Source organism: Spea bombifrons, chromosome 3 (assembly GCF_027358695.1).
Source record: "Spea bombifrons isolate aSpeBom1 chromosome 3, aSpeBom1.2.pri, whole genome shotgun sequence".
Classification (NCBI taxonomy): Eukaryota; Metazoa; Chordata; class Amphibia; order Anura; family Pelobatidae; genus Spea; species Spea bombifrons.
The window spans coordinates 32,459,042-32,471,144 of NC_071089.1; the positions used below are offsets into that span (position 1 = coordinate 32,459,042).

The following is a 12,103-nucleotide window of genomic DNA, read 5'->3' on the forward strand; positions in this document are numbered from 1 at the left end:
CCCCCGGATTACAAAGTGGGTGACATGGTGTGGTTGTCGACTCGCAACATCCGCTTGCGTCAACCATCCAGGTCCTTGGGTCCCCGTTACATCGGGCCCTTTCGCATCAGTAAACGTCTTAACGACGTGTCCGTGTCCCTTGACCTCCCCCCTACCATGCGGATTCCTCGGTCCTTTCATGTCTCCCTGCTCAAGCCTTGCGTCTCCAACCGTCACTCCGTTCCTTTCCAGCCCCCTGCTCCGCTTGTCGTCCGGGGCCATGACGAGTACGTTGTCGAGCGGATCCTCGATTCCCGTCGCGTGCGGAATGGTATCCAGTACCTTGTTGCCTGGAAGGGGTACGGTCCTGAGGAGCGGACGTGGGTGCCTGCTCGTTTTGTTTTGCTGCGTCGCTCGTTTTCATGCTCTTTGCCCCCTTCGTCCCGCTCCGTCGCGCTCGGTGCGCGCTCCTGGAGGGGGGGGTACTGTTACACGCGCTGCCGCAGCTCCCTCTCCGGCTACCGCCGGCAACCCCACCTCCGTCCCACATGCGGGTTGCCGGCGGGTGACACGCGCTGCCGCTGCACTCACCTTGGCCGCTGGGTCCCCCGACGTCGGTGGTTCCGCCTCCGGTGCTGCCGCGGTGACTCGAGGGGCTCGTGGTTCCTCTTCGTCGGGCGCGCGCACCCGCTCACGCTCGAGGTACGTCGCCACGCGCACACGCCGGGAAACCGGCGGAAGTGCGCCATCTGGTGGTGGTTCCAGATATCGCACCTAATATCAAATTAGGGCGCGACACGCTCTACGGCGCGGCTGATGACGTGAGTGTTACCTTTCCTATTTAAACCCCATTCGTTTGCCTTGTCTTTGCCCGTTCTAAACGTTCTCTAGCGTTGGGTGTGCTATTGTTCTTCTTCTAGTTTGATCTCTGCTTTGTGTACCGAACCCTTGCCTGTTTATACGACCACGATTCTTCTCTGCCTGCCTACGTACCCGGACCTGTTTACCGTTTTGCACCTGATCTACCTGCCCTGACCTCGGATTGTTTTTTGACCTTGCTGCCTGCCGTTGCCCTCGACCTCGGACTGTGTTCTGGACTTTCTTTAGCTGTGCTTACCTGCATTGTTGGATCCCTCGTCTACCTGACCGTAACAGATGTGGATTTAACAAACTCAACTGGGTTGTTGAGGCCAGTTATAAACATCTATTCATTATATTTTAAAAGTAAAGGATATGTTTTTTTGTAAAATATCATCTAACAGAAAAAACGAGTGCAATATTCTGGTTTGGGGTCAGCAGCCTCGCCAGTAGCCCGCCTGGCAGTTGTCAGTCCGGGCCTGGCCAGCGGTACTGTACCTGTTTGAGTTTGCCTGCTTTGTACTCTGCCTCTCTGCTGGCTTGTTGTTGAATTTCAGTTATTTGCCCAATTTTGTCAAGCAGCTGCCTGGCCAGTAAGTGATTCTGTTCAGCAAAATCTTGCACGGCAGCATCCAGTTCTACCAGTTTTATGTTACAGTTGTCTAACTCATCGCACAAGATCTGAATTATGAGAGAACAAATATATATAGAGTTAGTATTTTAATAATGAGTAATTTGTTGTTTAGATGCATTTTATTAAAAAGCAAAAAACAAAACTGGAGGTGTCAGACGTAACCGAATGCCTTGAAGATTAGTTGACTACCAAACTGATGGGTTTATTGTCAAATTGGAGCTGCCTGTGCGATGGATGATAGTCTGTCTGCTTAGATTCTAATGTACAAGTCACTTGGATCATTTTACTAACTAAAGCTGGGAGTAAAAATGTACTTTGAAAGATAAGCTAATCTTTGCCTAATCCCTTAATAAATGTCAAAATAATTTAGTTACTGGAACTACAGCTTCCATGAGGTCTATAGTTTATAAACAGCTGTATGGCCAAAGTGCCATCTATGTCTAATATTACTTACCATGTGGTCTTTTCTGGCTTGGGGAATATTATTTGTCTTTTCCTTTAGTTTTGATAAAATATTCTCAAGTTTGTCTCCAATCCCATTGATCTGCTGATTAAATTCCTGTTGGAGTGTTTGATTTTGCAGGGCTTCTTTCTGCTTCATCTGGATCTAGATTGTGGAACAGAGAAAATCGGAATCAGTGTTACATTCTACATGTATAGACTTCTGCCCAGCTGTTGTGAATAATTCATTCCAAGGCCATATTGGTTTTTAATAATTTATATAATATTTACGTAAGAACCAACATATTTACAGTACATCATAGCCAGTAAGTAGCCATCGTGGCAATGCATTAGTACACTCGGCATACATGCAATCATTTTAAATCTATTTCATTGCTATGATGATAAAGTAGTCATTATCTTTATAGTATTAGTGGGTAACATTAGAATATAAACTTCTAACTGGACTTCAAAGGACAATGTCACTAATACGTTATATCCTACAATCTATCAAACAGTGGCAAGTCTTAATAATTTCTGACTGTCTTAGGTCTTACCTCCTCATTAATATTTCCAAGAGCAAAGGCCACCTCAGCAAACAGGAGAGAGAGCTCTGAAGGCAAAATGTTATACATCTCCAGGTATTTGTTCTGTTGTGCTTCGGACAACCTTTCCACCTTCTGCCGCAGCACATTACATTTGTCATAGAGAACCTTGGAGAATAGCAGAACCGTTATTCAATGTCGCATTCAATATATATATATATATATATATATATATGAGATTTTTAATGATCATAAACAAATATCATAATCAATATTAAACCAAAGGTTTAAAGGTGATCTTGCTTAAAGATATCAAAGATCAGAAGTTTAGTTAAACTATCACCCTAAATCCTAGATATTAAGCTGCTAGAGAACTAAATTGAACTAAGTTGAATTCAGTTATTCAGTTTTTTCTATACCTGTCATCATAGTGGATCTAGGCATTTGTCTTGGCTTTGGGACCTCATGTTAAACTAAATAAGATTAAACTGAAATTGTGACATGCTTTGGATACTTTATTCAAATGACTTTTGAAGATTAACCTACTAATTTGCTATTTCACGGTTTGTGCTGTACCTGCAATTCTTCCAAATGTACGCCCGCTTCAGTGGCGGGACTTGATAAAGCATCTTTGGTGTCCTTTATCCAGGCCTTTATTGAATTTAATTCTTTTTCGACATCCTCTCGCTCCTTCAGCTCCTGTTCTACAAGCTTTTTGCTTTTCTTTACTTTCCGACGCATGCTTAAAAAGTAAATTGTTGTAAACCAAAATTAGACTTCATTTTTTATCGTGCTTGTAAGAAAAAATGAGTTAAACAATTGCATTCAAGCACTTAAACTATGAGTGAGTCTATGCAAGAATACAATTTAAAAAAATTTGATTAGTGTATATCTTCCATTTATCCAAATTAACTAATTCTTTAAAAGTGTAAATGGACACAATTACATGATGATACTATGTATGTAGGTGATACAGTAGGTTTTGATAGAGTGACATGACAGTCTTACTTTGCACATCTGTCTTGCATTGCCTTCATTTCTTGCATTACTGGCAAATCCTCTGGGGAAGCAGAGGACTCGATGTCCACATCTCTCAGGATCCGATTCAGAGCATCCTGCCTTAGTAGGGTCACCACAGCCAGCTCTTGCTCTAGCTCTTTATTAAAGGTTTCATGACTCTCCAATAACTCAGCCAGCTCTATCTTTGATGCTTTTTCCGCAGAACTTTCTGGAAGACGTTCTTGAAGTTGATCAATGGCTAAAGTCGACTTCTGAACCTGTACAAGTAGAAATTTCAGTCCACAAGAAATGAACACCTATGAGGCCAACCAATAACTGACAAAAATGCACTTGTTAGTTAAGAGTAAATTTACAGATGACAAATTATAATTGTGAAATAGCCATTTTAATATTCCGAAAACCACGGACGCATAGGAGGATAAAATGATTCAGGAGTGCAATCAAAGTGACTGTACCTTTTCACCGAGCTCTTTCCATTCCTGCACGGCCTCCTCTAGTATCTTCTCCTGTTCTCGGGCTGTGGTGCGAAGCCGCATCCATCTCTGCCACACTGTGGTCATTGATTTACTTATGGCGGCCTTGCTGGCATTATTCCCCAGCTTCTCCATCACAGAAGCTTTTTCCTCTAGTGCTGTGATCTTCTCGTGAAAAGAGTTTACCAAGGATACAAGAGACTGCGAAATGAAAAGGATATAAGACTTATGTATTGCTCTAGACTATATCGTTTTTTTTCTTTTGCGTATTAAAGACAAAATGTAAACCTTAATTAAAAAAAAAAAAATAATGCTTAACACCAGCTAGTATTTAAGGGGGCATCTGGGAAGATTTAATCAAGCATCAGTAACTATGTTATTATAACGATAATCGGGCCATTATTTTTTCTTAAAGGCAAATGCAAAGAGAATCTTTACAACCTCAAAAACATGTTAAAGTGGTACCCGAGGAGTACTTTTTGGGAGCAGCAGTGCAGTATAAGTAATATTATATTTTGTATTTATTTGCACATTTATATTCACTTTGTGGTTCTGTTTATTTTTTAGTTGTTTCTGTGGGGACTGAAATACATTCTTAAGGAAGTCTGACAGACTGGGTATGAGGATAATAAATGCCCCAAAGTGGTTTGACTACTAAACAGTATGCTATAGGCTACTTGTGGGGAGAATAAAATCTTAATCTAGGGGATGCCACTATACATTGTCAAGTAACCAACCCTTGCATGTTTTAACAGGACCTGCACAATGCATAGTTTATTCTTCATCTGAGAACATTAAGTTTCTAGTAGTTGTGGCTGTCCTCTTACCTTGTGGGCCAAAAGTTTCTCTTCAGCTTTATGACATGAAGCATCTCTGGCCACTGAGAATTTAGATAACTTCTTTTCTGCTTCATTCAGAGACACGATAACCTGGTGTCTATCCTCTTGGTATAAATTCCAGTGAACTGTGCATCTATACAACCAAAACATGGTCAACAATTATTAGACTGGAAAGACTATAGAAGGAACGTTAACCCAAACTGTATTGTTTGGAATAAATAATTAAACACAATTAAAAGTTAGGCTATTATATATATAAAAGTGTGCTATTACCCGGCCTGCCACAGCGGGTAACTTTTGGTTAGCGCTGAGGCTATGAGAAAGCAGCTGCATCTTTATTGATGAGCCTCATGAGAGGTTGAAAAGTGCATTTACACTCCATGACTCTCTCACACAAGACATTGATTTTGTATTGAGTTGTGTGATTTCTTGGCTGTGTATCCATCAGCCCTGTCAATAACTGAATTAAACATGGAAAACATAAACCAGAGCGTCCTTAACTACATGTCTTCTTCAAATAGCACTGGTGCTCTCAATGATTCTTGGGGATATTTAAGTCCCAGGATGAAAATATGGCAACCCCCTATTACAAAGTTTTAAGCTATCAGTAGTGTTAAAGTTTCATACCTTTTCAGTAACTCAATCCGGGATTGCACTTGGTCCTTTGCCTCTTTCCCTTTCGCCTTTAAAGATGTTACCGTTTGCTTCATCTGATCCAGTCCAGACTTGTGGACATAGGGCTCCAGTTCAGACACCAGGCCATGGAGCTCCTCCATAAGGCCATTAAATTTGTTCTGGGTACTAAAAAACTCACTGTACTCCTTCAAGTTCTCTTCAGAAATTTCAATATCGACACCATTTTCAGATAGCTTTAGTAACTCTAAGGCATCTTCCACCCAATCTGAGGCAGACTGCACAGCTTGATAGTATCGATGAGTGGCAACGTACACTTTATTTAGGGTGGTCTGCAAAAGTAAATTCATGCTTATTAAATTGTACAGATCACAGGTCTGTGAGCTTGACATCTGTAGTTTTTTAAAGCAGAACATACAGTGCTATAAATGACAGAACATAACATTTATATTTAAGAGCTTCTTGATCCAAGGAGAAATCTGATTGCCTTTTAGAGTGAGAAGCTTAATTGTTTGTTTTTTTGCATCCTTTTGGATCAAAAGCAAGAAGGATAGATAGAAGGGTTGAAGTTGATGGACTTAGTTCTTTTTTCTACCTAAATTACTATGTTTCATACAGTATGTGATCAATAGTAATAACCACTTTGGTTGGCTGCAGTGTGCAGTCACTGGCTAGACACCCCGGCTGCACGTTTTTATGTTAACGTAGTGGGCGCCTGCACATCGGCTGCATTTATGTCATCAGTCGGCTGCTGGCCTTAAAGTGCCAGGGCCGTCCCGTCATCCCCAGTACAGCCCCCTATAAAATTATAGAAAGCATTTCCTAATACATAATGCAGGGTAGTTTTTTCACTTTTGTACCAGAATGTATATACATGTGTTAATGTTAATGCAAATTCTGTTTAATATCAATTTAAATGTCATGTTTTCCATTGTCCCCTATGGAACCTGCTGGTTTTAAGTAAATGTAATGCAACAAATGGCCAAAAATTATTATTTTGTTGGTCACTTAGATTATTATGGCCAAAAATTATTATTTTGTTGAGTCACTTAGATTGGTTTAAATTCACAAACAAAGCCACATTAAAGGCATCAGCTCTAATTGTTTAATAGCGGTTTATAAGTCGTTAAAATAAAATACATACTTGCTTTACACTGACTGCTTCCTGGATTTCCCGGTCAAGTTCAGAGAGTTCAGCCAGGCTGTTTTCCAGGTCAGTAGGGACAAGTTCTTTAGCTTTCAGATACTTCTGTTTTTCCCTAATGCTCAGAGCATTCATTATTCTGAGGCATGACACAATTTCCTCTTGTTGTAATTGCAGCTTCCTAATCTCCTCTTGGAGGCTTTCGAGTTTCCCATTCAATGATATAGGTTCATTAAGTTCTACTTTCATTTGCCTTAGCCACTCCAGAGTACGGCAAATTTCTATTTGAAAATCTATACTCTGTATTAATCTGTTCTCGCATTCCCCCATTCTCTCCTTCATTACCACATTCCAAGACTTTAATTTTTCATGCCATTTTTGAATTTGTAATTCCGCTTTCTCATAAACAGAAGAGTCAAGCCTGGAGGAAAGCTCTTCTAAATTATCAGTTACCCGTCTCAAAAGAGTAGCTGTATCCTGAAGACTGGCAGCCAATGTACGATAACTTTTCAACTTGTCTTCTGCTGGAAGTGTTTCCTCGTTAACTTGATCCAGTTCCTTACTCAAAGTCTCTATTTTAATATTTAACTTTGAACAAAGATCATCATATTTGTGATATGCATTTGCAGTGTCCTCAAGATGTCTGATTTTCTGTTCTACTGCCCTTTTTAACTTTTGATATTGGCATAAAAGCTGTGACATTTCCTCTGGAAGCCATGGCTGACCAGTGCTTCGGAAAATTTCCTTTTTCTGATTCAGTTCATTAATGGCTGTGCCCAGGTTTCCTACTTCATTTAGGATAGACGTGTACTCTTGCTTCAATGACAAAACTTCTTTAGCCAACAGACAAGATGGCATTTTGTTCATGAGTGAAAAGTGGTCTTCTAGTTCTTTTAGAGCCTTGCTTGTCAACTCGATCAACGAGGTATACTCTTTACGAATATGGATGGCTTCCTGGACCTTGGCAAGTTTTTCTTTGGCTAATGAAACAACGTAATGGCATTGCTGCGGTAAGGTGTTCAGTTTTTCCTCCAGATAAGAATGTTCAAATTTGTTGAGGGAAGGAAGGATCTCTTGGCCATTTCTTTGCAGAGAAAGTAGAAGATTTTCATATTCTGAGGCCTGCTCAATTATCTGCTGATATTTGGACACCTGACAATAAAGTTCTGAGTCATCGTTCATCAAATTAATTTCTGGGAATGTTAGCACATCTGCCTGTTTCACCCAATGACATGCTTTATCTAAATCCTCCTTAAAGTACTTCCTTGAAACCATACTCTTCTCAAGTTCAATGAGCCTTTGACTGCATTTCTGCTGCGCGCTCTCATACACAATTTGAAGTTCTTGTAGTTTGCCCATCACTTCATTTTTCTCTTGCTCTGTGGCTTCCTTCATCAGTTCTCTGCCCTGGTTCAACAGATGGTTAAAGTCATTTTGGTAGGCCTTCAGACTTGCTTGAACATTTCTGCATCCTCGAAGCTGTTTGCTCACATCATCTGGCAGTAAGCATATATACTCCCGAAACATAATTTTCTTTTCAAGTTCGTGAATTTGTTTTAAAGCTTGATAAGTAGCCATGAGAAACTGTGACCTTTCTGATAAGGCTTTATTTAGGTGTTTCTTCCTCTGGTTGACTAAGTCAGTAAGGCAGTCTATGTGTTTTTGTGAATCTGCTAGAGCTTTTTGAAGCTGTTGTCTTTCATTGAGACCAAGGCTAGCCATAATCCGGTCAGAATCTTTGATCAAAGATTTCAGCAATATTTGTTTGGCCTCCACTTCACTACATATGGTGAGATGATCCATAAGCAAGCTCTGAGCGAGTTCAGGTGGGGGGCTTTGATTCAAAGCCTCGGAAATGCTTGGTTCCTGATCCTCAGCCCATTCAGTCAATTCCTGCAGTCGGGAATGGACTACACTTAGTTGTTCCAATGTGGAAACACAGGTCACACTTTTATTTTTAACAAGTTCTTGTAGTTGATTCCAGCGTTCCTCAAAATGGTTGGTCTGCTCCCTGACTAATTCCTTGTCATCCGCGTTCAGGTGTTCTATCAGTTTTTGTTTCTGATCCTTAAAGTCCTCAAGGGCAAACCTCCTCTCTTGCAGAAGAGATGCTAATGTCTTTAAGGCTTCCAAGTGTGCAGCTGTGCTCTCTGTGTCAGATCTGATAAAATAAACAAAGAACTTAAATACAGCATGATTTATAATAAAATCAGCAGGGATTGTCTTTAGCTTTAATTATAAAGTATTCTCTACAACACTATCACTTTCAAATTGTGGATGCATGTTTATTTACCTGGCTAAATTGTCCCAAGCTGTGGTTAGCTTCTCAAGGAAAACATCAACTACGCTTAAACGTTCGTGATAATCCCTGGTTCTCTGAAGATCCTCTTCCCTCTGTAGCAGTAGATTATTTGCTTGAAAGCAAAAGTCCAGCCAGCGGTTACTTAGGTGTCCAATCTCTCCATGCTCAGGGGATTCCTGCCCATTTGTCAGTTTGTTAACCTTTTCAGTAAATACTGTAATCTTGTCCTGCTTGGTCTGAAGATTTTGATTGAACTCCTAGGGAATTCAGAAATGATAGAGGAAAAACATGATTAAAGTTTTCACTTTATTCTGATATCTTAATAGTAGTTAGGCCATCCTAACTTGGTGTTGCACCAGGGAAATGTCACAGAGATTGGTCATCAACAGCTACACATAAAACAGTTCAGGAAAAGGGAAAATGTAAAAAAATTAAGTAAGTGCAGAATTTTCAGACTAATGATTGAAGTTTAAATAAAGCAGCATATAACCTAAAATACTATATCTATAAATAGCAAAGCAATATCTAATATTTTAAATAGGGCCGCAGTGATGTAGGGTTCTTTATTATTTAAATCAGCGGTGCCATACCTTAACCTGTGATACCATGTTCTGGGCCAACTTTATCTCCAGCTCGGACTGTCTCCTCTTCATGGCCTGCAGCTGCTGATCAGCTTCCTGGAAGTATGATTGGAGCTCAGCCTTGATTTGTTTGACTTCTTCCCACCCGTTAGTCAGGCCCTGGGCTACCAGCATCTTTTTCTCGATCTGGAAACAGAAGAACTCATTTCTAAATGCATGTCTCTAGGACAGTGCACAGACACTTCATTCTAGATCAGCACTTTGAAAGCATAACCCCAAGAATCTTAGAGGAATTGCAAACCAGATGAAATGCAATTGATTTGTTAATGTACCCAACACTTGTTCCATGATGGCTTCCCTTTAAACCTAAATGATCAAACTTTGCAAACAGATTATTTTCCTTTGTGTGTATACCAGGGGAGATACACATTTATATGCATGCAGTAAAAGCAAGTAAATTGCTTACTGTCTGTTTGGTTTGCTGAATATCAATAGCTGCATTCTTCACAGCCGCATCTGATAAATCACATGATGTACACAATAGGTCCAAGTATGTGTTGGCCTGCTCCAGCAGAGTTCTGTAATGTTTCACCTGTAAAATGATAATAGGCAGCGTTTAAACAAATGCATACAATTAAATTACACAATACCGCATTTAAAATCACAATTGGTATTGTAAAAAAACCCCACTTTCTCAAAGAAGGTTTGCATGTATACATACAACTCCCAATTAGTAAACAAAACATTATATTTACTGTCCATATGTGCAATTCCTAATGCAAGCAGAGATAGGCATTATCAGGAGAGAAGAGAAATATAATTTGAAAAGAACAAAATTACTTTTATACTTGCCAGGTGGCCTAAGGTAGGTGGAGTTATGCTGTGTTGTGTGACCCCACCTACTTTAGGCCCCACCCCCTTGGGTGCCGGGTTGTCTGGAGCTCATTTACCGCCATTTAGGCTGTGTGTGTCTCTCAGACAGACACAGCTTAAACACAATGCTACCTGTGCATTTATAATACTTATTCCTATAGATTTTTATTACTTGTTACTGCGGACCTACAGTTGCTATTTCTTTTTCCGCAGCACCTGATGACAACAGTGTGCAAGTGTTTAAATTTAATCCGGCGTCAGATACTCACCTGTTTCATCGCCTCAGTGAGGGTGAGTGGTGCTTTAGAGCTGATTTTTATCTCTGGCTGAACAGTGGAAAACCAAGCCTGGCACTGCAGCAATGTGTCTTGATGACTAACGTGTTTTTGGAGTTCATTTTCCAAGCTGAGGTATACCTGCAGTCAAAGCAGAGAGTCAAATGAACTGGTGCATGTGTCGAAGACATGTTAACAAAATGGATAGAAAAACCCCTTTGTTAATTTATGAATATTATCATCACAAAAGTAAGGCTCCATATGAAACGGATTGTTAAACCTGAGTCACAATCATGCTCCAAACACTGTGTTATATAGTGTACGTCAAAGGTCATTATGTTTACATTATGTTCACAAGGCCTAGACTGTGAGAACTGTTTCAGGCCACCTCTGCAGGTGTCCTCCTTAAGGGAGCTCAGACCTCAGTTACTTGATCCCTTCTGCCCCTAAAATGATCAGAGGAAATCATGTCATATCCCAGTGCTAAGCACTTGGTGGGTGCTAGAAGGAGCAGGTCATACTGATGATGCCTTATGTTCATAACAGGATTCTCGTGATGGAGGTTGAGGGCCTCCTAAACACATACATGTTTATTTTGTTTTCACAGCCGTCAATTAAACATGTAATACATACTCGCTGTGCAGTGCTACAGATGGCGGTGTAACTGTCTCTGGTCCCCTGCAAATGGGCTTGTACACTCTGCTTAAACTTTGCCTGTAGATGTTCAGCGCAGTGGAGAACCAAATTTTCTCCTTTTGTTTTAAGATCAGCCAATCGTTCTTCAAATGCAGCAATCTCCTCCATCATTGCCTGTCAAGACACACAGTTCATTAAATAGACAAATCTGCTCGTCTACCTCATCCTCAATGATGCTCAGACAGCAAAAAGATAGTCAAAGGTTAATCATAGGAGATGCAGTTCAAAAACTGTTCTAAAAAAAAGAATAACATTGGGCGATGTGTCAAGAAGAGATTTCTTTTTGTCTCACCAGCAGGAATGTCACCAGTGAGGAAGACATCGGTCCACCGAATACACAGGACTAGGGCAATTCTAACTGGCACAACTTCTATAGAGGACTAGCCTTGGAGAACAATGTAAGCCCTACCTTACACTCCAAAAATCATGTATTTTGATTAGTTCATTAGTTTCATCATTTTACAGATATAATCTATTTATAATACCTTGTGATTAGCCATATGTTGTGTCACTGTTTCCAAATTGTTGCTTTCCATTAAGTCAGGCGTTACTAGTCTGGTGGACATATGTAATAGCCATTTCTCCACATCTTGCAGCTGGGAGTTGTAGATCTCATGTTCCCTCACCTTTTCTTCCAAGTCTGCAACGTTTGCCTAATCAAAATTATAGACAAAAATAAATCTGACAAATATACAACAATGATGTTAGCAATTACATCATTCAATAGGGAGCTGTGAACATACGTGTGCATAAATCCAAGCCTTTTCTATTGGTCACTGAATAGTAATAAACTTGTAGAAAACAGATTTA

The 12,103-nt window shown here is 40.3% G+C and overlaps 1 protein-coding gene across 1 annotated transcript in view; it reads right to left on the reverse strand.

The window, feature by feature from the left end:
• Positions 1-12,103, reverse strand: part of SYNE1 (spectrin repeat containing nuclear envelope protein 1) — a 164,619-nt gene that overhangs the window by 75,881 nt on the left and 76,635 nt on the right. The window contains exons 69-83 of the mRNA XM_053461370.1: positions 11,779-11,946; positions 11,231-11,407; positions 10,592-10,738; positions 9,916-10,041; positions 9,459-9,635; positions 8,860-9,125; positions 6,567-8,727; positions 5,417-5,754; positions 4,778-4,922; positions 3,933-4,151; positions 3,466-3,734; positions 3,034-3,199; positions 2,470-2,625; positions 1,926-2,078; positions 1,336-1,518 (exon numbers count right to left, since the gene is read on the reverse strand). Of these exons, the coding sequence (XP_053317345.1) occupies positions 1,336-1,518; positions 1,926-2,078; positions 2,470-2,625; positions 3,034-3,199; positions 3,466-3,734; positions 3,933-4,151; positions 4,778-4,922; positions 5,417-5,754; positions 6,567-8,727; positions 8,860-9,125; positions 9,459-9,635; positions 9,916-10,041; positions 10,592-10,738; positions 11,231-11,407; positions 11,779-11,946 (4,851 nt within the window). The remainder of the gene's footprint in view (positions 1-1,335; positions 1,519-1,925; positions 2,079-2,469; positions 2,626-3,033; positions 3,200-3,465; positions 3,735-3,932; positions 4,152-4,777; positions 4,923-5,416; positions 5,755-6,566; positions 8,728-8,859; positions 9,126-9,458; positions 9,636-9,915; positions 10,042-10,591; positions 10,739-11,230; positions 11,408-11,778; positions 11,947-12,103) is intronic.